The following is a 25,101-nucleotide window of genomic DNA, read 5'->3' as shown; positions in this document are numbered from 1 at the left end:
TGTTCTGATATGTGGATAAACTTTTATTTATATATAAAGGGAAAACCAATTTCACTTAAAGCTGCCTAATCCATATTTCCAATAATGAAGGTGTTTAATTTACTATCCACCTTCAAAAGCCTTCAAATAAAATATAGCTAGGAAAATACATAAAGAATTCAAATTATAAAACTCTCCAGGTAATTAAATGGTCATAATAATACCGGAACTACAGTTAAAAAAAAAAAAAAAAAGAACCACAATGTTCTATGAGCCCTAACTATAGTTTACTTGGAAGTACAGATAATCAGTACTAAATTTATATATTAAGTCCTAATATTCAATTGGAAGCAAACAGTATCAAACTGTATAACTTTTAAAAATTAACCTGAAGTTGTTATGAACTGTATAAAAACTGATCTTATTCTTCCAGTTCTCCCAAAAGCTCTACAAAATCAGTGATGTACCATTCCGAGTTGTCCTTTACTTGTTGCCTGATCACATTTCCTCCAAATCCAATGAAAACATCCTAAGAAGAGAACAAAAGAGAAATAGTTTAAAAGAGAGAGACAAAGATACAGCAGCAGCCTAGGGCAGTAAGTGTTGTTTAAAAGAATAAACTCTGTGCAAAGAGAGGTGAGCCCAGCCTCACCTGGGGCACCTCCCTCCCCAGCTCCCCGGGAGCCTCCCCTCCTCCTGCCCTGAGAATGAATGAGTCTGACCACCACTGCTGCAGATGCATTCAGCTGGACATTGTGGGCTTCAGGAGAACTGAAGCCCTCTTAAAACCAAGACAATTGCTTACAAAACTAAAACCACACCAGGTGGTAAACATCTGAGTTCTAAACTAGGTGGCAATCACGTCCAGGCCAGACAATTTCAGAGAAAGAAGATCAAAGAGAAGCCTGTGGTGCCGTGGAAATGCCCGAGGCCTGGAATCAGGACCAGAGCAGGTATCTCCCGGCTGGCATCCTGGGTGAAACTGAGGGACCTCCCTCCCAGGAGGGCATGTTATTCTGGGCTGAAGGAGATGACAACCCCAGAGTGTGTTAGCAGCATTCCACTTTTCACTGGTAGAATTATTTAAAGTTACATTGTTTCATTAATTTCTGCTCAGTGATACCTTCTTTTAGTCAATGATCTTTTTAAATGGTATTTTCTCTTTTTCTGCCAGGCTACAGACACAATATACACTAATTTAGAAGTACAAAATTCTTACTTGACCTTTGTCTTCATTTTTATTTTCATACCATACAAGGGCGGGCGGGGGGGCAGGGAATAACTAGATACTTCCCTTCTAGTTAAATTTAGCCTCCTCCTAACTGAGCTCCCTGCCTCTGCTGCAGCCCTTTCTGCATGCCAGCACCAGCTCAGCTGTCCTAACACACTGACTTGTTCCTTCTCGGTCCAGAAGCCTTCCAGGGCTTCCCAGGACCCAAAGGTAACACCAGAGTGCCTGGTATGTGGGGTCTTCTTCTCTTGCTGAAGAGAAAGCTCACTTGTGCCTAGGACCATGCTAGTACATCCTTACTGTGCTCTGCTGCTTCCCCTCCCTCTAGAAATTCCACACACACACACACCCCGCCAAGTCCTGCCAGGCCTCCACATGGAGGCTGCTAACCGTCCTTTAGGGCACAGATTCCTCTGACCACCTTCCAGGGCTACACACCTGCATGCACACCACTTTCTCTTGGTTCAGTCAGGCTATATCATTTTCTGACTGGTAGGTCATCTGGAATTTGTAATTTTGCTCTTTCTGGACACCGGGATCGGGGGCCCCCTGAGAGAACCCTGCATTTTATGCCTTGCTATTCAACTAGCCCGGCGTTCACTACTTAGTCGACCCCAACATCGGCTATAAATCACCTAAGAACGTGTTATCTCGAACTGACTCAAGTAGTGTTAGAAGGATCCCAAAAGATTCTTTAACCACGAATGCTTAATCATTGACAGAGAAAGATGCTATTTTTAGATCTCAGGAAACTAGGTAGTAAAACGTTCACCACTATATTTTTGGTTCAGTTTTTCTTAAGTTAGAACAAGACAATATAGTCAAAGTCCTACATGAAAGGGACATGTGATAAATTAAGATATTGGCTTAACTTAAGATATGGGCTATATAGCATTTGTTTCCTGCTAGTCTCAGAAAACAATGTTAATTCAGAGGAATAAAATGCCTTAATATGGGTGTGGTCTCAAACCTCCCTGAGCCTCAGTTCTCTGATCAGTAAAAAGGAGAAGATAATACTCTTACCTCACAGGGCTGTTATGAGGATTAAATGAGATAACGTATGAGGAAATAGTTTATCAAATATAAAACATTACAATTTCGGTTATAGTAATAAGAGCTGCATTATTTGTGGAAATGAAGCCAAACCTTGTTGAGCACATACTCGGCCTAAGAGGTGGCAGCCATCCTGCAGGGACAGGGGTCTTTGAAAGTTTTAAAAGGTTTTTAAGTTCCTTATTTGCAACCCTCCTTGGGTTTGCAAAAAGTCAATTAATATATTGAGATTGAATTTGTTTTATTTATCTTGGTTTTTTATTTCAGGCTGATACAGGTTTTTGTTTAACTCTCACAAATTGTACTGAGTTCTAAGTCAGCTGTCAACAGTAAAAATACAAACGCAAAACAATTAGTACACTTAATACATACAGCAGGAGGACAGGCTTCCATGTCTGTGGCTCCATCTCCAATCATGACTACTTTCTTAAAATGAAATTTTTCCTTTAAAAGTTTAATAACTTTTCCTTTCCCACCAGATTCGGCTGTTGGCTGCATCTCATCAAAACCTGCATATTCACCTTAAAAGAGCCATTAAAACATGTTAAAGATCCACAGGATTGTATCAGTAGGGCCAGCCTTTTGCACAGATGATAGCCTCACCTTCCTATCACTCACAAAGCTAAAAACAGCCTTCAGTAAAGTGACACAGCCTGGACTTTCACACTTATTCCTCAGAATGAACAAGTTTTGCTTTTAAATTACAAACACCTCTTGTCAAGGTTACTCCTTTAGATGATAAACATCTTGGGGTAAATTAACTTTATCCTCTAAGCTTCCAGTGTCATAATTGTCAAAACTTGTTGAGGTGGCAGAACACCATGAAATAGTAATATATTAATTTAAAACATGTTGATATACAATTTCATCTAAGAAGAGATTCCTATTTATATTTGATGGATTATTTCTATTCTTACAGTAATTACCACACTTATTCTCTACTTCTTTTTTTTAATGATTTCTATCTATAGACCCTTAAAAAGTGTTCTATTAACACATGTAATTTATTTTTAATTAATATTATTTGGTGTTAAGAATGTCAGCCACCCCTTGACATAACTGGAGACATCTTGAGATGACAGAAAACTACAGCTGTGGTTCTGTGATGGTCCAGAGAGGGGCCAGGAGGTGCCTCCAAAGGCAGCTAAAGTGCAGCGACTTGCTCACAAATTAACTCTCCTTCCTGAGTCTAAATTGATTCAGATACATGAGAGCTTTCATAGAACTGAAATATGATGCATAACAAAATAAGTCACGAGGGTTACATAGAACTAACATTTTACTCAGTACAGACATTTATATACAGATAGATGATTATATCGATACTGAAGGTAGGAGAGATGATGACCTAAGTCTATTTTGCAGGGCAAACGATACCAAGGTGCAAAAGACATCAGTAAAGAGAATCCTTTACCTCAACATTTAACTCTGATTCCACCTTGCTTGAGTTGCATTCCAACAGACATTACCTAGGATGTTGAATACTAAAACTGATAAGAAGGAGAAAATGTTACTATTAAAGACTTACCATTAAAGTAGAATTTCAGCCTGTTGGCAAATACATTGGTTGATGGGATGTTGAGCTTTGAAGCAACATGCTCCACAATGCTCCTAAAGCCTCCAGATATTAGAAAAACCTGAACATTTCGCTCTTGTAGGCGACTTACTAGCTCCCTGAAAGAATAAAAACAAAAAAACATATAAAATACCAAATGCTGATTAATATAAAAGAGAAAACATGAAAAGGAAACTCAAATATATTTTTTCTCCAAATGCATTTGCCCAAGGTACATCAGACAAGGTATACCGCCTAATGAATTAATGTTTTATATATGTTTTTCTAAAAGCACTTAGAAATTAGTGGGTGGGGCTTAACTGCTTTAGGAAACCATTCCACAACTCTATTCTGCCCATGGACCCAGAAACACAAGAAGAAGAGGAGGCTTAGGCTCTCCGTGGGGAGAGAGGGAGGGCAGACGTGGGCAGGAACAACTAGCAGACAAGACCATATACAAGTACCGAAGGAACCACAAAGAAGGGAGCTCTAAAGTAATGGTGAGATACCCTCAGTAGGACATGCCCCCAAATGCAGGTGCTGATAGGGAGACAGTGTACCCAGACTGGGGAGCCCCTTACCTTATGCCGGGGGTCAGGTGTGGTGGGTGCTCTGCTATAAGCCTTTGCACCTGTTCCCTAGAGGGCTGGATCAGAGCTAAGCGCTCTGTGAGGGCAGCCTTGAAAGGCACTGCCCCGCCCATGGCTCGCCGTGTCCTAGGAGGAAGACCCAAAAATCAGGCCAGCTAAGTGCTGTCTTCGAAGTTTACACGCCTACCCTCCCCCACTCCTCACAAGGTCCACGCATGAGGAAGGTGCCCCACCATACAACAGACGTGGTGCATGGCCATGGGAGTGAGTGAGGCCTGGGATAAACCACTGAAGGTTTGCTTGAGAATCACATTAATATTTTGAAGCCAAAATAGCCTAAGTCTGTTTTGCAGAGCAAATTAGACCAAGGCACAAAAGACATCAGTAAAGAGAATCCTTTATCCTTTGGATCCACAAATACACCATCCAGTGAGCTAAGAAAACCACATATACTATCCACAGGTACCTGCCTTGGAAGCTGTGAGTGTTTGTAAACCAAGAAAGAAACCAAAGGCCCTGTACTCTTGCATCAAAGGAAGCTGAACGTGAAATGGTCCATGAGCTAGTGACTGCAGGTGACACAGGGAGGGCAGGAGGGAGGGAGGGACTCTCACCCAGGCATCCATGGAGAAACTCTGAACTGTAACTAGCTTTCTAACAAACCACTAAGGCCACACAGCACTGGACCCCTGGAGACCCCCCAGGTCATCTTCTTTGGTTACTTATCGTCATCAGTCCCCTAACCAAGCTAAGAGTATGTCATCCATATTTGTTTGTCAGAGGCAACCATATATTTTTTTGCCATAAATATTTGTATAAAGGGATGGTTGGATGATGTACACTACCAAATTCAGCTCTCAGTGATGGAGCAAAAAGCCTAGTGCCCATGTTTCATAGGCAGGGACTAAGATCAGGCTCTGGGCTCTGGTCCTGCATGTCATCCAAAAGTCACTCTTCCTTTGCAATTCTTTATCATTTCGTAAGGTGAATAAATACTGTTCCTACATTTCTGACACAGCATCCTCAACTCCACAGAATTTGGCCAGCTCATCAATTCCTTCTTCTCTGATGACTGTGCTGTCAACATCAAAGCACACTGCATCAGCTGAACAGAAAAGTTTCCTCAACTCTGAATGGGAGACCATCCTGGGAAGAATTTTCCTTCTACAACAGAAAAAGATAAATATAGTTAAAGACATAAAATATAGTCATAAAAAGGTCTAATTTTGCCTACGACTGTCAATATATTTTAATTTGTATCAAAGTCAGTGTAGCCCATATAAGCATGTCCTCATGGAATCATTCTTTTTTTTTTTTTTTTTAAACACAAATTAAGTATCTTCTAAATGTCAGGCTCTGGGGTTACAAAGATTAGCGGGACCCAAACTCTGCTCCCAAGCATTGTCTAGTGAATGTACCAACTTATAAATATATTTGATGTTCAACCAATATTCAAGGACTTTTGACCTAACAGAGCAATAAAGGCAAGGGCTACAATGGAAATGTGCTTAAGATACCGTGAGCACACAGAGGAAACGTTGAACCTTGTCTATGAAACAGGGCTTCCAAGAAGTACAGGCATTAAGCTGAATCTTGCAGAGTAAGTGGCCCTCTGAGTGGGTTCTCAAAGGGCAGGGTATCAATTTGGGGTGTGCTGGGAATTAGCAGGGAGGGAGACGGCAGCAAGGAGAGAGGGTAATGTTGGCAGAGGGAAGAGCAAGGGCAAAGACGATGCAGCAGAAGGATGGATGACGTGCTGGAAGCTGCCCAACAGCCCAGTCCAGTTGCCAGGCAGTGCACGGAGAGTTAGTGTGGGCTGGGCTCAGGAGTTTGGATTTTAACTTCTAGCTAATGGGAAACCTTGCTTTCCACCTCAGAAGTCAGAGCTACATACACACGTGTTAGTCTCTGGTGCAGAGGTGGTAACTGAAGTCACAGCCTGATGGAAGTCACCACGGAGAGTGGAAAAAGGGAGAAAGAAGAGGCCTGAGGACAGAGCGCAGGAACGGGACATTCAAGTCAGGAGCCTGAGAAGGAAAATGAGAGGGAAAGGTCAAGGGAAGAAACTCTGGGAGACCACAGTGCTGCAGAAGCTATGGAGGATAGTTTCAAAAGAATTTTGAGTATTTCTTTCTTTCTCTTTTTTTTTTTTTAAGAAAATCACTGGACTAGAATCATGGACGTGAACTAGATCCTAGAGGTCACCCAGACCACTCACCCATCAAAGAGACTAATATGTCATGTACAACGCCACACGGGCAATGCAAATCAGCATAAACAGTGGCTGAAAATAGACTCAAAAGAGTCTGGCTAACCCACTTTGTAACTGATTTCAAACCAGTGCATTTGGGGCTTCCCTGGTGGCGCAGTGGTTAAGAATCTGCCTGTCAATGCAAGGGACATGGGTTCGAGCCCTGGCCTGGGAAGATCCCACATGCCGCAGAGCAACTAAGCCCATGTGCCACAACTACTGAGCCTGAGCTCTAGAGCCCGCAAGCCACAACTACTGAGCCCACGTGCCACAACTACTGAAGCCCGCACTCCTAGAGCCCATGCTCTGCAACAAGAGAAGCCACGACAATGAGAAGCCCACGCACTGCAACAAAGAGTAGCCCCTGCTCACCACAACTAGAGAAAGCCCACGCACAGCAACGAAGACCCAACACAGCCACAAATAAATAAATAAATCCAAAAAAAAAAAAAATTGCATTTGGCAGAATGATCTGGTTCAAAGTGGACCTGGAAAAAAAAAAATCTTTTAAGCCAGAGGTCAGCAAACTACAGCCAGTAGGCCAAATCCAGCCTGCCACTTATCTTTGTACAGCCTACAAAGAATGACTTTTTTACCTTTTAAGTAGCGGGAAAAAATAGAAGAATAATATTTTGTGAAACATGAAAATTACATAAAATTCAAAATTCAGTGTCCGAAATCAAGCGTTATTGGAACACAGTCATGTTCATCGTTTATGTGCCTGTAGCAGCTTCCCCACTACAACAGACAAGTTGAGTAGCTGCATCAGAGACTGTACAGCCTGCAAAGCCTGAGATATTTACTATCTGGCCCTTTACCAAAAAAAATTGTTGATCCTTGTTTGACCCCTTACAAGAGAGTACTCCAAACAGGAAATGTGAGTTTCATTAGAGACCCAATAAAAATAGGCAAGGGAGGGTAAATTAATGAATCCAGTTAGATAATGGAATCTTAAACTCTGCACTAACATTATCAACCTAAATGTGAATAAGCCTCCATTCAACAGAAAACTATTCTTAAAAAACATGAATACTAAACACATCTGCTCCTGGTTATCAACAATCTGTTTTTTCCCCCAGCATCACGCTCTTGTTCAAGCTCACCCCTCAACTTAGAGGACTGACTTCCCAGGTTCACAGATCATCGGCTCTCTGAGGCTAAAAGCTCCTTTGCTGGTTGGTTCTCTTCCGTTCTCTTAATGTTGAAATGGCCCATGGTCCGTCCCTGGTCTTCTCTACCTATACTCACTCCCTAGATGAATTAATTCATCCAGGCTCATGGCTTTAAATGCTGTCTCTATGACAGTAACTCCCAAATGTACACCTGCAGCTCAGTTTTCTCTCCCAAACTCTAAACTCCAACTACCTACCTGACTTCCACTCAGATGTTTGGTAAACATCCCAAACTTAACATGTCCAAAACTGAACTGCCGCTCTTCCCTCCCCCCAGAAAACTGTCATTCTTGCAGCCTTCCTTCTCTCCCTTGAGGGCAACTCCATTCTTTAGTCACCCTTGACATTTCTCTTTCTCTCAAATCCCACATCCAATCTTTCAGGTAATGCTGTTGGTTCTGCCTTTAAGCTCTAACTAAAATATGACCACTTCTCATCACATCCACTGCTATCGTTCTAGCTTGAGTCACCAATGTTTCTTGGCAAGATTATACCAAAAGCCTCCTAAAAGGTCCCCACCCCAGTATTTGCTCTCGACATAACAGCCAGAGAATCACTGTAAGCTATAAGCAAATCATGCTACACTTCTGGCTCAAAATCCTTCACTGGCTCCTCATTTTACTAAAAGTAAAAACCAAAGTTCTTATGATTACCTAGAAGGTCTGCCCCCCAACTCTGGTACCACCACCACCATGCCCTCCCCGTTACTTCTCTGACCTCATTTTCAACTCGTCTCCCCCTCCTTCACTCTGCTCCAGCCTCGCTGGTCCTCTTGCTGCTCTGCAAATACACCAGGCAGACTCCCCACTTAGGGCCTTTGCTCCAGCTGTGCCCTCGGAGGGAAGGCTCTTCACGCGAATATCCACTTGGCCAATTCCCTTGGCAAGAGTTTGCCCAAATGTCAACCTGACCACCCTGTTTACCATTGTAACCCCCCCCAACCTTACCCCCAACATTACTAACCTCCCTCACGATGCCCTACTTCTTTTTTCTGTAACATCTCTCATCTTCTAACACACGATAAAACTTATGTTTGTTACGTGTTGTCTATCTGTTCCCATTAGGATGTAAATTTCACAAGAGTAGGATCTTTGTCACCTTTGTTCACTGCTGGATCCTTAAGACTGAGAACAGTATTCGGCATACAGTAGGACTCAATAATATCTGTTGAATTAAGTGGATGAATAAAGCTCAAATGCCATCTTCAGTATCAAGTCTTCCCTGATTCCCCTGAGCTGCAAAAAAATCTCTCCCCAGAACTTCCACAGTACTTCATGTAGATCTGTTTTTTTAAGATATGGAATTCATAATATTCCAACTTACCTTAAATTGAGTTATGTGCATAACACCTCCACTCTTGGATTGCAAGCTCTTTATACTAAGATCCAAAATTTTCCAAAACACCTATTGTTTTGAACCTCTTTTGAGTAGATGCTCAATTAATTCTGAAGGTTGAATGAATGAATAAATGATAACATTTTGAATTACATACCCACAACTAACCATTTTTTTAACTTTTTATTGTGGCAAATTTCAAATGCATACAAAAATAGAAAGTACAAATACATGAACTCCATGTATTTATCATCCTGCTTCAACAATCATAGCAAATCTTGCTTCATCCACCCCACTATAAAAGGTTCTGCACCCCAATTCCAACATTGAGGGGATAGGGCTCCCACACTACCAAGCAATTCTCAGACACCAGCAGGGTATCCTACATTTCAACTCAATTACGACACTATCTACCCATAGGAAAAGCATCAGATTCCACAGGTTAAGGGTTCAGTCCCACAAGACTGACCCCACTCCACCCCCAACACACATACACACACACGCGCACACACACACACACACACACACAATTTCAGATGTCAGTCACAAGTCCAGATTATCACCTGTGCTTCTGACTGACCGGCTATAGACTGGAGGTTCCAACAACCCCCTCCTTGGGTTAGAGGAGACTTTTTTTGTTTTGTTAGAGTGACTCACAGAACTTTACTAGATTTATTCTAAAAGGATATAACTCAGGAACAGCAGATGAAAGAAATGTACAGGGCAAGGTATGTGGAAAGGGGCATGGAGCTTCCACGCCCTCTCCAGGCATGCTGTTCTCCCCAAAGTTCCATGTATTCACCAACCTAGAAGTTCTTCGAACCCCGTCCTTTTTGGTTTTTATGGAGGACTCATTACAAGGGCATAATTGATTAAATCATTGGTCATTGGTGACTAAGCTCAGCCTCCAGCCTCTCTTCCCTCCCTAGAGGTCAGGGCAGTGGGACCAAAAGTTCCAACCCTCTAATCACATGGTTGGCTCTCATGGCAAACAGCCCCCATCCTTAGGTGGGTCCAAAAGTCACCTCATTAACATAAGAGACATCTTTATCCCTCTCATCACAGGAAATTCCAAGGGTTTTAGGAGCTCTGTGCCAGAAATGGGACAGGACCAAATATATGTTTATTACAAATCGCAATCTCACACCCACACACTTCCACTTCTGAGATAAATCTGATTTATCTCAAAGCAAATCACATCATTTCATACAAAAATATTTCAGTATGTATTTTTTAAAGGTAAAGACTTCTTTTTTAACATAGTCATTTGCACTTAAATTTTAACTATACTGCTATGCCTGCCTGTGTTCAGGTTTGGCTGCTGAGGATTGAAGAATCAAATCAGGTTAATCACATCAGACCTCCTGATGCCCTTGCCCATCCATTCCTCATCATTAGCATATAAATTAACAAAATGTCTCTGTTATTCATTTATGCCCTTCATGATTTGAATCCTATTTCACCAATCTATTCCCCATTGCTCTTCTCCCCCCACATACACTCACATACACACACCCACACCTTATGCTCAAGGAATACAGAGGACTTCTTGTTCCTTAAACATGTCATGATTTTTTAGTTCTCTGTACCTTTGCAGATGCTGTTCCCTCCGCCTGAAATCACCTAATTACTCATGTCTAATGGGAAAATCCCTATTTATTCTTTAAGGTTCAGATTAAATTATTTTCCCTGTACTAGCTCCTTCATAACCCCCTCAGAGAATTAATTAATCACTCCCATTCCCTTCCTAGAATGTGAGTTCCTTCAGGGTACGGACCTTGACTGAATTATTTTTCTGTTTCCAGCACAGTGGGTGCTAAAATTAAATGTTTCATGAATTGGAGTTGAATCTAAGCAGTTCCTGAGAACAGAGAATCGAGTAGATTACTATTCTCAATAAAACAATTCCAATTTAGTGTGCTATTACCCTAAAATTAAAATCGTTAACAAGCAATGATGACTATAACAGAGAAACAGAATCAATATCATATATTCTGAAGTTGGAAGGAAACTCAAAGCCATTATCTGGGGCTAGTCCCATGCCTTTCTGCAGGAACAATATTAATACATCCATTTCACAGATTAACTAATAGAGGTATAAGGAAGTTAAATGCTTTAGCCAAGGTCATACAGCTCCTAAATGATGGCCAAAGAACTGAAACTTGGGTCTCAAATGCACAGAGACAATATAAAAGAGGTGGATAAATTAAGCAGAATTAAATAAGGTTAGACATTGTTAAGAACGTAACGTGGGGACTCCCCTGGTGGCGCAGTGGTTAAGAATCTGGCTGCCAATGCAGGGGACACGGGTTTGACCCCCGGTCCGGGAAGATGCCACATGCCACGGAAGCAACTAAGCCTGTGTGCCACAACTACTGAGCCCACGTGCCTAGAACCCATGCTCCACAACAAGAGAAGCCACCACAATGAGAAGCCCACACACTGCAATTATGCAACTAGAGAAACCCCGTGCACATCAATGAAAACCCAACACAGTGAAAGAAAGAAAGAAAGGGAGGGAGGGAGGGAGGGAGGAAGGAAGGAAGGAAGGAAGGAAGGAAGGAAGGAAGGAAGGAAGGAAGGAAGGAAGAAAGTAAGTAACATGGACCCAGGAAATGTCAAAGACTTTCAGCAAGAATTCAGACTGTCCCCTAAGAAGACATACATATGGCCAACAGGCACGTGAAAAGATTCTCAACATCACTAATTATTAGAGAAATAGTGAAAGAAGAAAGTCTGCCCATTCTTTGGAAGACCAGCAGATAGAAACAGGTTTCATAAATTGTCAAATTCCCACCAAGCCAGTGAACCCCAAGGAGCTCCATATCCCACTCTCTGTGCCTCAGAAACACCCATCTGGCTCTGGTCCAGAGGGAATTAACCTAATATTACATGGCTAAGCAGGCTCACTATAAAAGCCTAGAAGACAGAAGTCTATCAGCAGAGAAGCAGTGCTTAATGCAGCACAGTTCCACTGAGCATGCAGAATGAGCCATTTGTAAATGGAGAGAAAGCCAGCAACAGACAAACAAATGATGTTAGAGGACCTAAAATGAGACAAATAGAATAGGCTAAAGAACCTTATAAGAATGTACAGGAGGCGACATTCACAGAGAGACAAGATGAAAAGGCAGAGGGCTATGTACCAGATGAAGGATCAAGATAAAACCCCAGAAAAACAACTAAATGAAGTGGAGATAGAAAACCTTCCAGAAAAAGAATTCAGAATAATGATAGTGAAGATGATCCAGGACCTTGGAAAAAGAATGGAGGCAAAGATCGAGAAGATGCAAGAAATGTTTAACAAAGACCTAGAAGAATTAAAGAACAGACAAACAGAGATGAACAATAAGTAAAATGAAAACTACACTAGAAGGAATCAATAGCAGAATAACTGAGGCAGAAGAACGGATAAGTGACCTGGAAGACAGAATGGTGGAATTCACTGCTGTGGAACAGAATAAAGAAAAAAGAATGAAAAGAAAGGAAGACAGCCTAAGAGACCTCTGGGACAACATTAAACACAACAACATTCACATTATAGGGGTCCCAGAAGGAGAAGAGAAAGGACCCAAGAAAATACTTGAAGAGATTATAGTCAAAAACTTCCCTAACATGGGAAAGGAAATAGCCACCCAAGTCCAGGAAGTGCAGCAAGTTCCATACAGTATAAACTGAAGGAGAAACACGCCAAGACACATAGTAATCAAATTGGCAAAAATTAAAGACAAAGGAAAATTATTGAAAGCAGCAAGGGAAAAACAACAAATAACATACAAGGGAACTCCCATAAGGTTAACAGCTGATTTCTCCCCAGAAACTCTACAAGCCAGAAGGGAGTGGCATGATACACTTAAAGTGATGAAAGGGAAGAAACTACAACCAAGATCACTCTACCCGGCAAGGATCTCATTCAGATTCGATGGAGAAATCAAAAGCTTTACAGACAAGCAAAAGCTAAGAGAATTCAGCACCACCAAAACAGCTCTACAACAAATGCTAAAGGAACTTCTCTAAGTGGGAAACACAAAAGAAGAAAAGGACCTACAAAAACAAAACAATTAAGAAAATGGTCATAGGAACATACATATCAATAATTACCTTAGACGTGAATGGATTAAATGCTCCAACCAAAAGACACAGGCTTGCTGAATGGATACAAAAACAAGACCCATATATATGCGGTATACAAGAGACCCACTTCAGACCTAGGGACACATACAGACTGAAACTGAGGAGATGGAAAAAGATATTCCATGCAAATGGAAATCAAAAGAAAGCTGGAGTAGCAATACTCATATCAGATAAAACAGACTTTAAAATAAAGAATGTTACAAGAGACAACGAAGGACACTACATAATGATCAAGGGATCAATCCAAGGAGAAGATATAACAATTATAAATACATATGCACCCAACATAGGAGCACCTCAATCCATAAGGCAACTGCTAACAGCTATAAAAGAGGAAATCAACAGTAACACAATAATAGTGGGGGAATTTAACACCTCACTTACACCAATGGACAGATCATCCAAAATGAAAATAAATAAGGAAACAGAAGCTTTAAATGACACAATAGACCAGATAGATTTCATTGATATTTATAGGACACTCCATCCAAAAACAGCAGATTACACTTTCTTCTCAAGTGTACATGGAACATTCTCCAGGATAGATCACATCTTGGGTCACAAATTAAGCCTCAGAAAATTTAAGAAAATTGAAATCATATCAAGCATCTTTTCTGACCACAACGCTATGAGATTAGAAATGAATTACAGGGAAAAAAACGTAAAAAACACAAACACATGGAGGCTAAACAATACGTTACTAAATAACCAAGAGATCACTGAAGAAATCAAAGAGGAAATCAAAAAATACCTAGAGACAAATGACAATGAAAAAACGATGATCCAAAACATATGGGATGTGGCAAAAGCAGTTCTAAGAGGGAAGTTTATAGCTATACAAGCCTACCTCAAGAAACAAGAAAAATCTCAAATAAACAATCTAACCTTACACCTAAAGGAACTAGAGAAAGAAGAACAAACAAAATGCAAAGTGAGCAGAACGAAAGAAATCATAAAGATCAGAGCAGAAATAAATGAAATAGAAACAAAGAAAACAATAGCAAAGATCAATAAAACTAAAAGCTGGTTCTTTGAGAAGATAAACAAGATTGATAAATCATTAGCCAGACTCATCAAGAAAAATAGGGAGAGGACTCAAATCAATAAAATTACAAATGAAAAAGGAGAAGTTACAACAGACACTGCAGAAATACAAAGCATCCTAAGAGACTACCACAAGCAACTCTATGCCACTAAAATGGACAACCTGGAAGAAATGGACGAATTCTTAGAAAGGTATAACCTTCCAAGACTGAACCAGGAAGAAATAGAAAATATGAACAGACCAATCACAAGTAATGCAACTAAACTGTGATTAAAAATCTTTCAACAAACAAAAGTGCAGGACCAGATGGCTTCACAGGTGAATTCTATCAAACATTTAGAGAAGAGCTAACACCCATCCTTCTCAAACTCTTCCAAAAAATTGTAGAGGAAGGAACACTCCCAAACTCATTCTATGAGGCCACCATCACCCTGATACCAAAACCAGACAAAGATACTACAAAAAAAGAAAATTAGGGCTTCCCTGGTGGCACAGTGGTTGAGAGTTCACCTGCTGATGCAGGGGACGTGGGTTCGTGCCCCAGTCCGGGAGGATCCCACGTGCCGCAGAGCGGCTGAGCCCGTGAGCCATGGCCACTGAGCCTGCGCGTCCGGAGCCTGTGCTCCAGAACAGGAGAGGCCACAACAGTGAGAGGCCCGCATACCGCAAAAAGAAAAAAAAAAAAAAGAAAGAAAATTACAGACCAGTATCACTGATGAATATAGATGCAAAAATCCTCAACAAAATACTAGCAAACTGAATCCAACAACACGTTAAACAGATCATACACCATGATCAAGTGGGATTTATCCCAGGAATGCAAGGATTCTTCAATATACGCAAATCAATCAATGTGATACACAATATTAACAAATTGAAGAATAAAAATCATATGATCAACTCAATAGATGCAGAAAAAACCTTTGACAAAATTCAACATCCATTTATGATAAAAACTCTCCAGAAAGTGGGCACAGAGGGAACCTACCTCAACATAATAAAGGTCATATACGACAAACCGACAGGAAACATCATTCTCAATGGTGAAAAACTGAAAGAATTTCCTCTAAGATCAGGAACAAGTCAAGGATGTCCACTCTCGCCACTATTATTCAACATAGTTTTGGAAGTCCTAGTCACGGCAATCAGAGAAGAAAAAGAAATAAAAGGAATACAAATTGGAAAAGAAGAAGTAAAACTGTCACTGTTTGCAGATGACATGATACTATACATAGAGAATCCTAAAAATGCCACCAGAAAACTACTAGAGCTAATCAATGAATTTGGTAAAGTTGCAGGATACAAAATTAATGCAAGAAATCTCTTGCATTCCTATACACTAATGATGAAAAATCTGAAAGAGAAATTAAGGAAATACTCCCATTTACCATTGCAACAAAAAGAATAAAATACCTAGGAATAAACCTACCTAGGAAGACAAAAGACCTGTATGCAGAAAACTATAAGACACTGATGAAAGAAATTAAAGATGATACCAACAGATGGAGAGATATACCATGTTCTTGGATTGGAAGAATCAATATTGTGAAAATGACTATACTACCCAAAGCAATCTACAGATTCAATGCAATCCCTATCAAATTACCAATGACATTTTTTACGGAACTAGAACAAAAAATCTTAAAATTTGTATGGAAACACAAAAGACCCCAAATAGCCAAAGCAGTCTTGAGGGAAAAAAACGGAGCTGGAGGAATCAGACTCCCTGACTTCAGACTATACTACAAAGCTACAGTAATCAAGACATTTTGGTACTGGCACAAAAACAGAAACATAGATCAATGGAACAAGATAGAAAGCCCAGAGATAAATCCACACACCTATGGTCAACTAATCTATGACAAAGGAGGCAAGGATATACAATGGAGAAAAGACAGTCTCTTCAATAAGTGGTGCTGGGAAAACTGGAGAGCTACATGTAAAAGAAGGAAATTAGAACACTCCCTAACACCATACACAAAAATAAACTCAAAATGGATTAGAGACCTAAATGTAAGACCGGACACTAAAACTCTGAGAGGAAAACATAGGAAAGACACTCTTTGACATAAATCACAGCAAGATCTTTTGTGATCCACCTCTTAGAGTAATGGAAATAAAAACAAAAATAAACAAATGGGACCTAATGAAACTTAAAAGCTTTTGCATAGCAAAGGAAACCATAAACAAGACGAAAAGATAACCCTCAGAATGGGAGAAAATATTTGCAAACAAATCAATGGACAAAGGATTAATCTCCAAAATATATAAACACCTCATGCAGCTCAATATTAAAGAAACAAACAACCCAATCCAAATATGGGCAGAAGACCTAAATAGACATGTCTCCAAAGAGAACATACAGATGGCCAAAAAGCACATGAAAAGCTGCTCAACATCACTAATTATTAGAGAAATGTAAATCAAAACTACAATGTGGTATCACCTCACACTAGTTAGAATGGGCATCATCAGAAAATCTACAAAAAACAAATGCTGGAGACTGTGTGGAGAAAAGGGAACCCTCTTGCACTGTTGGTGGGAATGTAAATTGATACAGCCACTATGGAGAACAGTATGGAGGTTCCTTAAAAAACTAAAAATAGAACTACCATATGATCCAGCAATCCTACTACTGGGCATATACCCAGAGAAAACCAGAATTCAAAAAGACACATGCACCCCAATATTCACCGCAGCACTATTTACAATAGCCAGGTCATGGAAGTAACCTAAATGCCCATCGACAGATGAATGGATAAAAAGATGTGGTACGTATATACAATGGAATATTACTCAGCCATAAAAAGGAATGAAATTGGGTCATTTGTTGAGATGTGACAGTCTAGAGACTGTCATACAGAGTGAAGTAAGTCAGAAAGAGAAAAACAAATATCGTATATTAATGCATGTATGTGGAACCTAGAAAAATGGTACAGATGAACCAGTTTGCAGGGCAGAAACTGAGACACAGATGTAGAGAACAAACGTATGGACACCAAGAGGGGAAAGCGTGGGGGGATGGGGATGGTGGTGTGATGAACTGGGTGATTGGGATTGACATGTATACAGTGATGTGTATAAAATTGATGACTGGGGCTTCCCTGGTGGTGCAGTGGTTGAGAGTCCGCCTGCCGATGCAGGGGACACGGGTTCGTGTCCCGGTCTGGGAGGATCCCACATGCCACGGAGTGGCTGGGCCCTTGAGCCATGGCCGCTGGGCCTGCGCGTCCGGAGCCTGTGCTCCGCAACGGGAGAGGCCACAGCAGTGAGAGGCCTGCGTACCGCAAAAAAAAAAAAAAAAAATTGATGACTAATAAGAACCTGCTGTATAAAAAATTAAATTAAATTTAAAAATTTTAAAAAAAGAATGTACAGGAGGCAACACAAATAACAGAGAATGGGCAAGACTCCTGAGAATGACTGACAGGCTCCCGAAGCCTCGAAGATGTAAGAAGATGAAGCCAATCTACAGTGCCTCTCTGTGCCTAGCACAAGCCCTGGGCAATGCAGAATGCGCACCATCTTCAAGAGGTTCCCAGTCTTGTTGGGATGATCAGACAAATCATTATTGCTCACATTTGAAAAGCCAGCACCTTTAGCCTCTTTCCAACCACTGATATCAGCAATAGCTTCAACCAGACCATGAGCCTCAAATATGAAAGGAAATGTACATTTCCTCAAATAAAGTGAGGACTGATTTTCACAGACCCAGATGAACATTAGTCCTGATTTATGACTCAGAATTGCTGACACCTGCATCCTGGGTTGCACTGTGGTTCCAAAGACAGATTTTGGTTCCAAAGACAGGATTTTTGAGACAAACTATTGGAGGACAGAGGGAATGAAAAGTGCCCACCAAACTGAGAAGGCATCTTGAGACCGAAAAATGAGGCAGGCAGCTCTGTATAATCAATGGATCAGTTTATCATAGGTAACTTACTCAGAGGGTGGGATCTGGATTGGGTGGATAACAATCCAGAAGCATTCGCAGCTGCACTTCCCACCACCAAGGGGCCATTGGGACAATTTTATAGTGCTTGGGAGTAGGTGCTTGGAAAGAGGGCGTGCACTCCCAAGCCAAGATTTATGAATGGGTAAGTAGTCTCGTGGGTGCCAGGAATACAGCAGGGGAGGGTTTTCATCATTGTTTGGGGACTAACAGAGCATAGAGGCTACCTGGTCCTAATGATTATTAAACAATGTCTATTAACTACAAAGCCCTTGATGACAGAGAAGTGACAGTACAAAAGGGACAGTACAGTCCTGGGTAGGGTCAGCGGAAGGACAGGAGAAACTGTGAGGGTCCATGATGGTGCCAGTTATGCTAACAGCCATACACAAACATTACATTGCAGTTACATGGAAGACTGATTCTTTCTTCATGCCCTCCCTAGCAGATGGAGCTGGATTATATGACCTTAACTTTGCCCACTAAATGCTCGTGCCAGGGGATATGCCCTCCACCCCTCAGCTTACATGGGTTTCAATCCCCTGCTTAGACTGCAGAACAAATTCAGCTTCCTTTAGCGCTTCCCAAACCGCACTGTAAAATGCTCTGCCTCCTTATTCACTTTTGGTTCCCTCTTTTTTTCATTGTCTCCACCAGGAGTGACTCATGATTCACACAAAGTCAAAATTCTCATAGCTCCGGGGGACAGAGGGGAAATCTGCTGAGTAAGTTCAGTTGCTTCAAAGTGAATTGTGTACATTAGAAAAATCGTTGCTGGAGAATGGACTCTGGATCCCTCACATCTGGCCCTTGCAAGGAAGGGGGACAGGACGGGGGTGGAAGAAATCCTGGTGGAAAGGTCTGTGCTTAGACATGGCAGCTCCCAGGGCTGGTCCCGACCACTGGACCGCTGCCTTCTGTGTCTTAGGACAGGACTCCTGCCCACCCGACCTCAAGCAGGTCCATCTTGGGGAAGCAGAGGGCCAACTGGTAAAGAAGCCACAGCTGACAACCCCTTCTCACCCCCAGCTCCAAAAGTATAAAAACAAGTTTTCCTTCATGGCCAAACTTAGGAGGTCTGGTTTTAGATAAAAGGAGAAAAACTTGCTCATCCAAACTCTCTTCCAACTTCTCCATCTAAGTATCTTGCAAGAGGCATCTAAGATCACCTTCACCAACTTCCCCTTTTGCTGGGATTGACCTCTTACCTTCACCTGTGTAAGAACAAATATAAGCTGGTACAGAGGTTGAGGAAGCCGACAGAGCAGAGCTTCCTGGGCTTAGATGGGCGTCACCTGGGGTGGCTTTGGTCTTAGGGGTGAGTCTGTTTGGGGCCCTCCAAGCAGTGAAACAATGCCCAATGGAGTCTGAGAGTTTCTGAATCAGAGGAGAGTCAAAGAGCATTCCTGTAACTAGGACTATGGTTTCTGGTCAATGCATTATAGTATATTTTATGATAAAAAAGAACAGCTATTCCTCGGGGAACCTGAGATTTTTAAGCATGCCACATAGGTTACAGCAGAAAATTTTTTTTTATTCAGTGAATATTAAACTGTTAACTGATAAATATACAACAATGACAATGAAAACAGAAGATAAATTGGACTCACGTTTCTCCAGGGCTGGATTCCTAGGAGACAATACTCTTCTCTTTCTGCTTCTTTCCTGAATAAAAACACAGCATGAAGTTCTGACTACAAATTTCTTTAAGAGAGATCTTGTGAGTTCTGCAAGAGCAAGAGCCTAGAAAAAAATGGGGACATGAACATCAAGGTCCAGACACAGGAGAAGAAAGAGGAGACTGTCTAGCTTCACTGTCCCTCCTAGCAGGACCGGTACAAAGGAGGGTCAGCTGCAAAGTCTCCTAAGACTGCTTCCCCTGGGAAGCCCTTCACTTCTGTCTCCTTGAAGCACGCAGAGGAGGAAACACTCTTCTGTGGCTTTAATTCTGCAAAAGCTTCGAGTCTGATAGGAAATCACCTACACCTGATTAGCAAGGCTCAAAGGCAAGGGAAGGAGAGAGAAAGGGAAAGAGGATCTACTGGGAAAACATAATACAAATACAGAGAAGCCAACACAGGTCCATTACAGGCTCTACAAAACGGTCCCTGCTGTCTTCAAAATGAGGAAAGTCAACAACATTCCAAGAATAGTCAGAGGGGAATCCTGCTGCCCAGTAAGGAGGGAACGAAGCCAACAACTTCAAATTATAATCCTCATCATTTAAACTGTAAATAGAAGTGGATAGGGACTTCCCTGGTGGCGCAGTGGTTAAGAATCCACCTGCCAATGCAGGGGACATGGGTTCGAGCCCTGGTCCGGGAAGACCTCACATGCCGCAGAGCAACTAAGGCCATGCGCCACTACTACTGAGCCTGCACTCTAGAGCCCAGGTGCCGCAACTACTGAAGCATACATGCCTAGAGCCCATGCTCCACAACAAGCCACTGCAATGAGAAGCCCGAGCACCGCAACGAAGAGCAGCCCCCATTTGCCACAACTAGAGAAAGCCTGCACGCAGCAACGAAAACCCAAAGCAGCAAAAAAAAAAAAAAAGTGGATAAAGGTGCTAAATCTCAGAAGAAAAAAAGAGATAAAAAGAAATAGTTAAGAACAAGCGGCAAGAAAAAGCAAAGTAGAGGTTGACAAAGGAAGGAAGCCAGAATGGAAATAAATCATTTGGAAGGTTCGAATACGGTCCTCACTGAACTCAGAAAGGGTTCGGTGTACCCTTCTCTCAGCGGAGTCACACAGGATAATACTCCTGTGAAGGAGGAAGATTACAAAGTGTACTCAAAGCCTCGTACCTGAGCATGCAAGTCTAGCGTTTCTTTCCCACTCTGCTGAGCACGACTGGCTTCTGCAGGTGTTCTGAATCCCACTCCCCTGCAGGCCAGCGAGAGCTGCACCCTAGCAAACCTCCCCAGAAGCTGCTCTCTTAAGGAGAACCCACTGCCCGGAATGGCATGACAAGAAAAGGAATATTTCCAATTTGCTTCTTTAATAGAGTTTATTCTTGATCCATTGGTTTAATTATAAAGGCCCGCTCTATTTCTCTAATTTAGAATTCATACTTTGTTACTGGCCTTTTTTTTTTTTTTAAATTGGGCATGTATTAGATCATGTGAAAATTTAAGACATCCCTTGTTTCACCAGCATGAAAATGACAAGACTCTGATCGTTATTATATTGGAATCCTACCTGGTAGTTTTAATAAAATATAGAAATCTAATGTATATTCTTCCCCAACTTGTAGTCCAATGCCAAAAATTAACTCCAAATGAATCAAGACCTAAACACAAAAGCTAAAACTATAAGACTTCTAAAACACAGGAGGAAAATTGCACACCTGTGGTAGGCAGCCTCTAAAATGGCCCCTAGTGGGAATTCCCTGGTGGTCCAGTGTTTAGGACTCTGTGCTTCCACTGCAGGGGGGCCTGGGTTCCATTTCTGGTCAGGGAACTAAGATCCCACAAGCCACACAGTGAGGCCAAAAAACAAAAATTCCAAAAAACCTAGTGAACCGACTTCCTGCTATCCCAACCCATCTGTAACCCCCTACCCTTGAGAGTGAGCTGGGTATAGTGACTCTCTTCCAGTGAATAGAGTGAGGCAGAGGTGATAGGATATCACTTGCAAAATTAGACTGACACAAATGAGTGTGTGTATAACTGTGAGGTCTGAACGAGCTCTATGGATTGTGCCAATGTCAGTTCCTTGAGATGTTGTCTTCGGGGGAAGGGACATGGAGGAAGGAGGAATGCATGAGATTTCCCTGTATATTTCTTTGCAGCCTTCTGTGAATCCATAATTATTTCTAATTTAAAAATATTATAAAAGTGGTTTTTTTTTATAGTGAGTTAATCTCAGGGAATTCCCTGGCAGTCCAGTGGTTAGGACTCGGCACTTTCACTGCTGGGGCCTGGGTTCAATCCCTGGTCGGGGAACTAAGATCCTACATGCCACACAGTGAGGCCAAAAAATAAAATAAAATAATAAAAAAGTGAGTTAATCTCAAAAAAGGAAAAAAAAAGGAATGTGGCTTCCATCTTGCCCCAGCACCCCCACTCCTTGCTCTGGGGTAAGGCAGCTACCATGTTGGTAGCTGCCCAATGAGAGGCCCATGTGGCAGAACTGAGGGGACGTCCAGCAAACAGCCAGTGAGGAACTAAGGACCTCAGTCTAACAGCCCTCAGGGAATTGAATCCTGCCAATAACCAGGTGAGTGCTCTAGGAAGCAGATCCTCCCCCAATAAAGTGTTCAGATAAGTTGACCTTGGCCAACTGCAACCTCTTAAGAGACCCTAAACCAGAACCACCCAGCTAAGCTGCTCCCAGATTTCTGACCCACAGAAAGTGAGAAAATAAACGTTTGTCATTTTAAGCTGCTGAGTTTTGGGATAATTTATTATGCAGCAATAGATACTAATAGAACAACCTTAAGGTAGGCAAAATTTTCTCAAATAAAACCCAAATAGCATGAATAATAAAAGGAAAAAAGTGATAAATTGGCCTTCATCAAAATTAAAAACTTCTGCTTTTCAAAAGACACCATTATGGCGGCGGCGGGGTGGGGGGAGAAAGAAAGAGAAAAAAAGGCAAGTCGCAGAATGGGAGAAAGTATTCACAATACATATATTTGATAGAGGAGTTGTATCTAGAATAAAGAACACTTACAACTCAATAAAACAAACAACCCATTAAAATATAAACAATAGATATTTCAAAAAAGATGTGCAAATAAACTCAAAAGAATAACAAAAATAAAAAAGACTGACAATACCATGTATTGGTGAGGATATGGAACAACTGGAACTCTTATACGTTGCTGGTGGGGATGTAAAATGGTACAACCACTATGGAAAACAGTTTGGCAGTTCCTTACGAAATTAAACATTTACCTACCGTAAGAGTCAGCAATCCCACTCCTGGAGATTTATTCAAGTGAAATGAAAACATATTCAGGGACTTCCCTGGTGGCGCAGTGGTTAAGAATCCGCCTGCCAATGCAGGGGACATGGATTCGAGCCCTGGTCTGGGAAGATCCCACATGCCGGGGAGCAACTAAGCCCGTGAACCACAACTACCGAAGCCCGAGTGCCTAGAGCCCTGTGCTCCTCAACAAGAGAAGCCACCTCAATGAGAAGCCTGCACACTGCAACAAAGAGTAGCCCCCACTCGCTGCAACTAGAGAAAGTCCGCGAGCAGCAAGGAAGACCCAACATAGGCAAAAATTAATTAATTAATTAAAAATATATATTTAAAAAAAAGAAGCAGCTAAGGGATGGGACTTCCTTGGTGGTCCAGTGGTGAAGATTCCACACTTCCAATGCAGGGGGAAGGGGTGTGATCCATGTTTGGGGAACTAAGATACCATGTGCCATGTGGTGTGGCCAATAAATAAATAAATAGATGTATGTAAAAAAACAAAAAACATATTCAAAGCAGCTTTATTCATGATAGTCCAAAACTAGAATGACCACCAACAGATAAATGGATAAACACAGTGTGTTACATCCCTAGAATAGAACACTACTCAGCAATAAAAAGATACGAATTACTAATGATGCTGTAACATGAATAAATATAGAAAACATTATATTGACCAGAAGAAGCCAGACACAAAAGAGTACGTACAATATGATTCTGTTTATATGAAACCCTAGAAAATACAAACAAATGCTATTATGACAAAAATCAGGCCAGTAGGGCTAGGAGTGGGGGTGTCTGACTGCAAAGAGGCCCTAGGAAACTTAAGGGTGATGGAAGTGTTTTATTGTGGTGGTGATTATAAGTGTGTACAACACTGTCAAAATTCATCAAAATGTACACCTAAAATGGGTACATATTATTGCATTAAATTATACATCAATAAAACGTTAGCTTAAAAAGTTATTAGGCATGTATCAAATAAACTGAAAACTTAAAACGTCCTGACTACTTTGTTTCCCAACATGAAAGTGACAGGACTATAATCATTATATTGAAAACACACCAGGCAGTTGTAATAACATATAGAAATCCTGGATTTAATTTTTCTTCCCTGATCCTCATTCAAATACCGGTCAGTCAAATATTTAAAGAGTAAACACAACGTGCAAGTCACATATAAAGAAAACATAGTACATAAGTTTAATGAATAGAAGAATTAGTTATTTAATTCCCAGCTTGAAGCTCTACCTTTACAACAATGTATCTGGTAAGTACATATTTAAAATTCTAATTCTAATGGTAAAGAAGTTGATGAAGTCAGACACTGCAACTCTAAATTCTGGAGATTTTCCTACTCTTGTACTGATGACTCCCCCTATGTAGGATTGCATCATTCATTCATGCTGTTTGGTAACAGGCAGCACTGGGATAAAACAAGTGAAAACCATTCAAAAGTAAACGGATAAAAAAAAGCCTTGGAATCCCATGAAATATTTTATCTATCCCGATTAAGGAAAATAAATGTAGAATCACAGAGGCCCTGGGTGTAGGACAGGCAGACCGGTAATCAGAAAGTTGGGCAAACGGAGAGATAAACACATGCCCAGACTTACCCGGGCGCTGCTGCTAGTTCCTGGGCCGCTGCCACCGCCTCCAGGTCTCCCGCGGCTGTAACCGTCCGACTGCGGGGGGCCGAGGGCTGGCTCCGACGTGGAGTCGCGGAGTTCCGAGGGAGGTGACCTGTGTAGACCCGCAGAGCCTCTACCAAACAATCATGAGATCTGCTGATAAGTGCGGTGGCTTCTGGCCGGGTTTGCATGCGCTTTACTAAACTGGAGCCCGTAGACCTCCGCTCTGCAGGGCCGGGCAGCC

At 41.5% G+C, this 25,101-nt stretch overlaps 1 protein-coding gene across 4 annotated transcripts; it reads right to left on the bottom strand.

Moving 5' to 3' along the window:
- Positions 1–25,101, bottom strand: PSPH (phosphoserine phosphatase). Of its 4 annotated transcripts, XM_082671416.1 has the most exons (8): positions 24,843–25,101; positions 19,908–19,962; positions 6,307–6,435; positions 5,414–5,572; positions 4,400–4,534; positions 3,792–3,937; positions 2,636–2,784; positions 1–508 (listed from the first exon to the last, which is right to left on the bottom strand). In XM_082671416.1, exons 3-8 carry the CDS (start codon positions 6,420–6,422, stop codon positions 401–403), a joined length of 813 nt encoding a protein of 270 aa, XP_082527542.1. In that variant the 5' UTR covers positions 6,423–6,435; positions 19,908–19,962; positions 24,843–25,101; the 3' UTR covers positions 1–400. The 4 variants fall into 4 exon arrangements, with proteins under 4 accessions (XP_082527542.1, XP_082527544.1, XP_082527543.1 ...); XM_082671418.1 differs by lacking the exon at positions 6,307–6,435; XM_082671417.1 differs by lacking the exons at positions 6,307–6,435; positions 19,908–19,962; positions 24,843–25,101 and adding an exon at positions 15,334–15,351.

This window comes from Grampus griseus, assembly GCF_964374135.1.
Source record: "Grampus griseus genome assembly, chromosome: 14".
Classification (NCBI taxonomy): Eukaryota; Metazoa; Chordata; class Mammalia; order Artiodactyla; family Delphinidae; genus Grampus; species Grampus griseus.
Note: the sequence above shows the minus strand (reverse complement) of the source record. Positions and strands in the feature narration are given on the sequence as shown.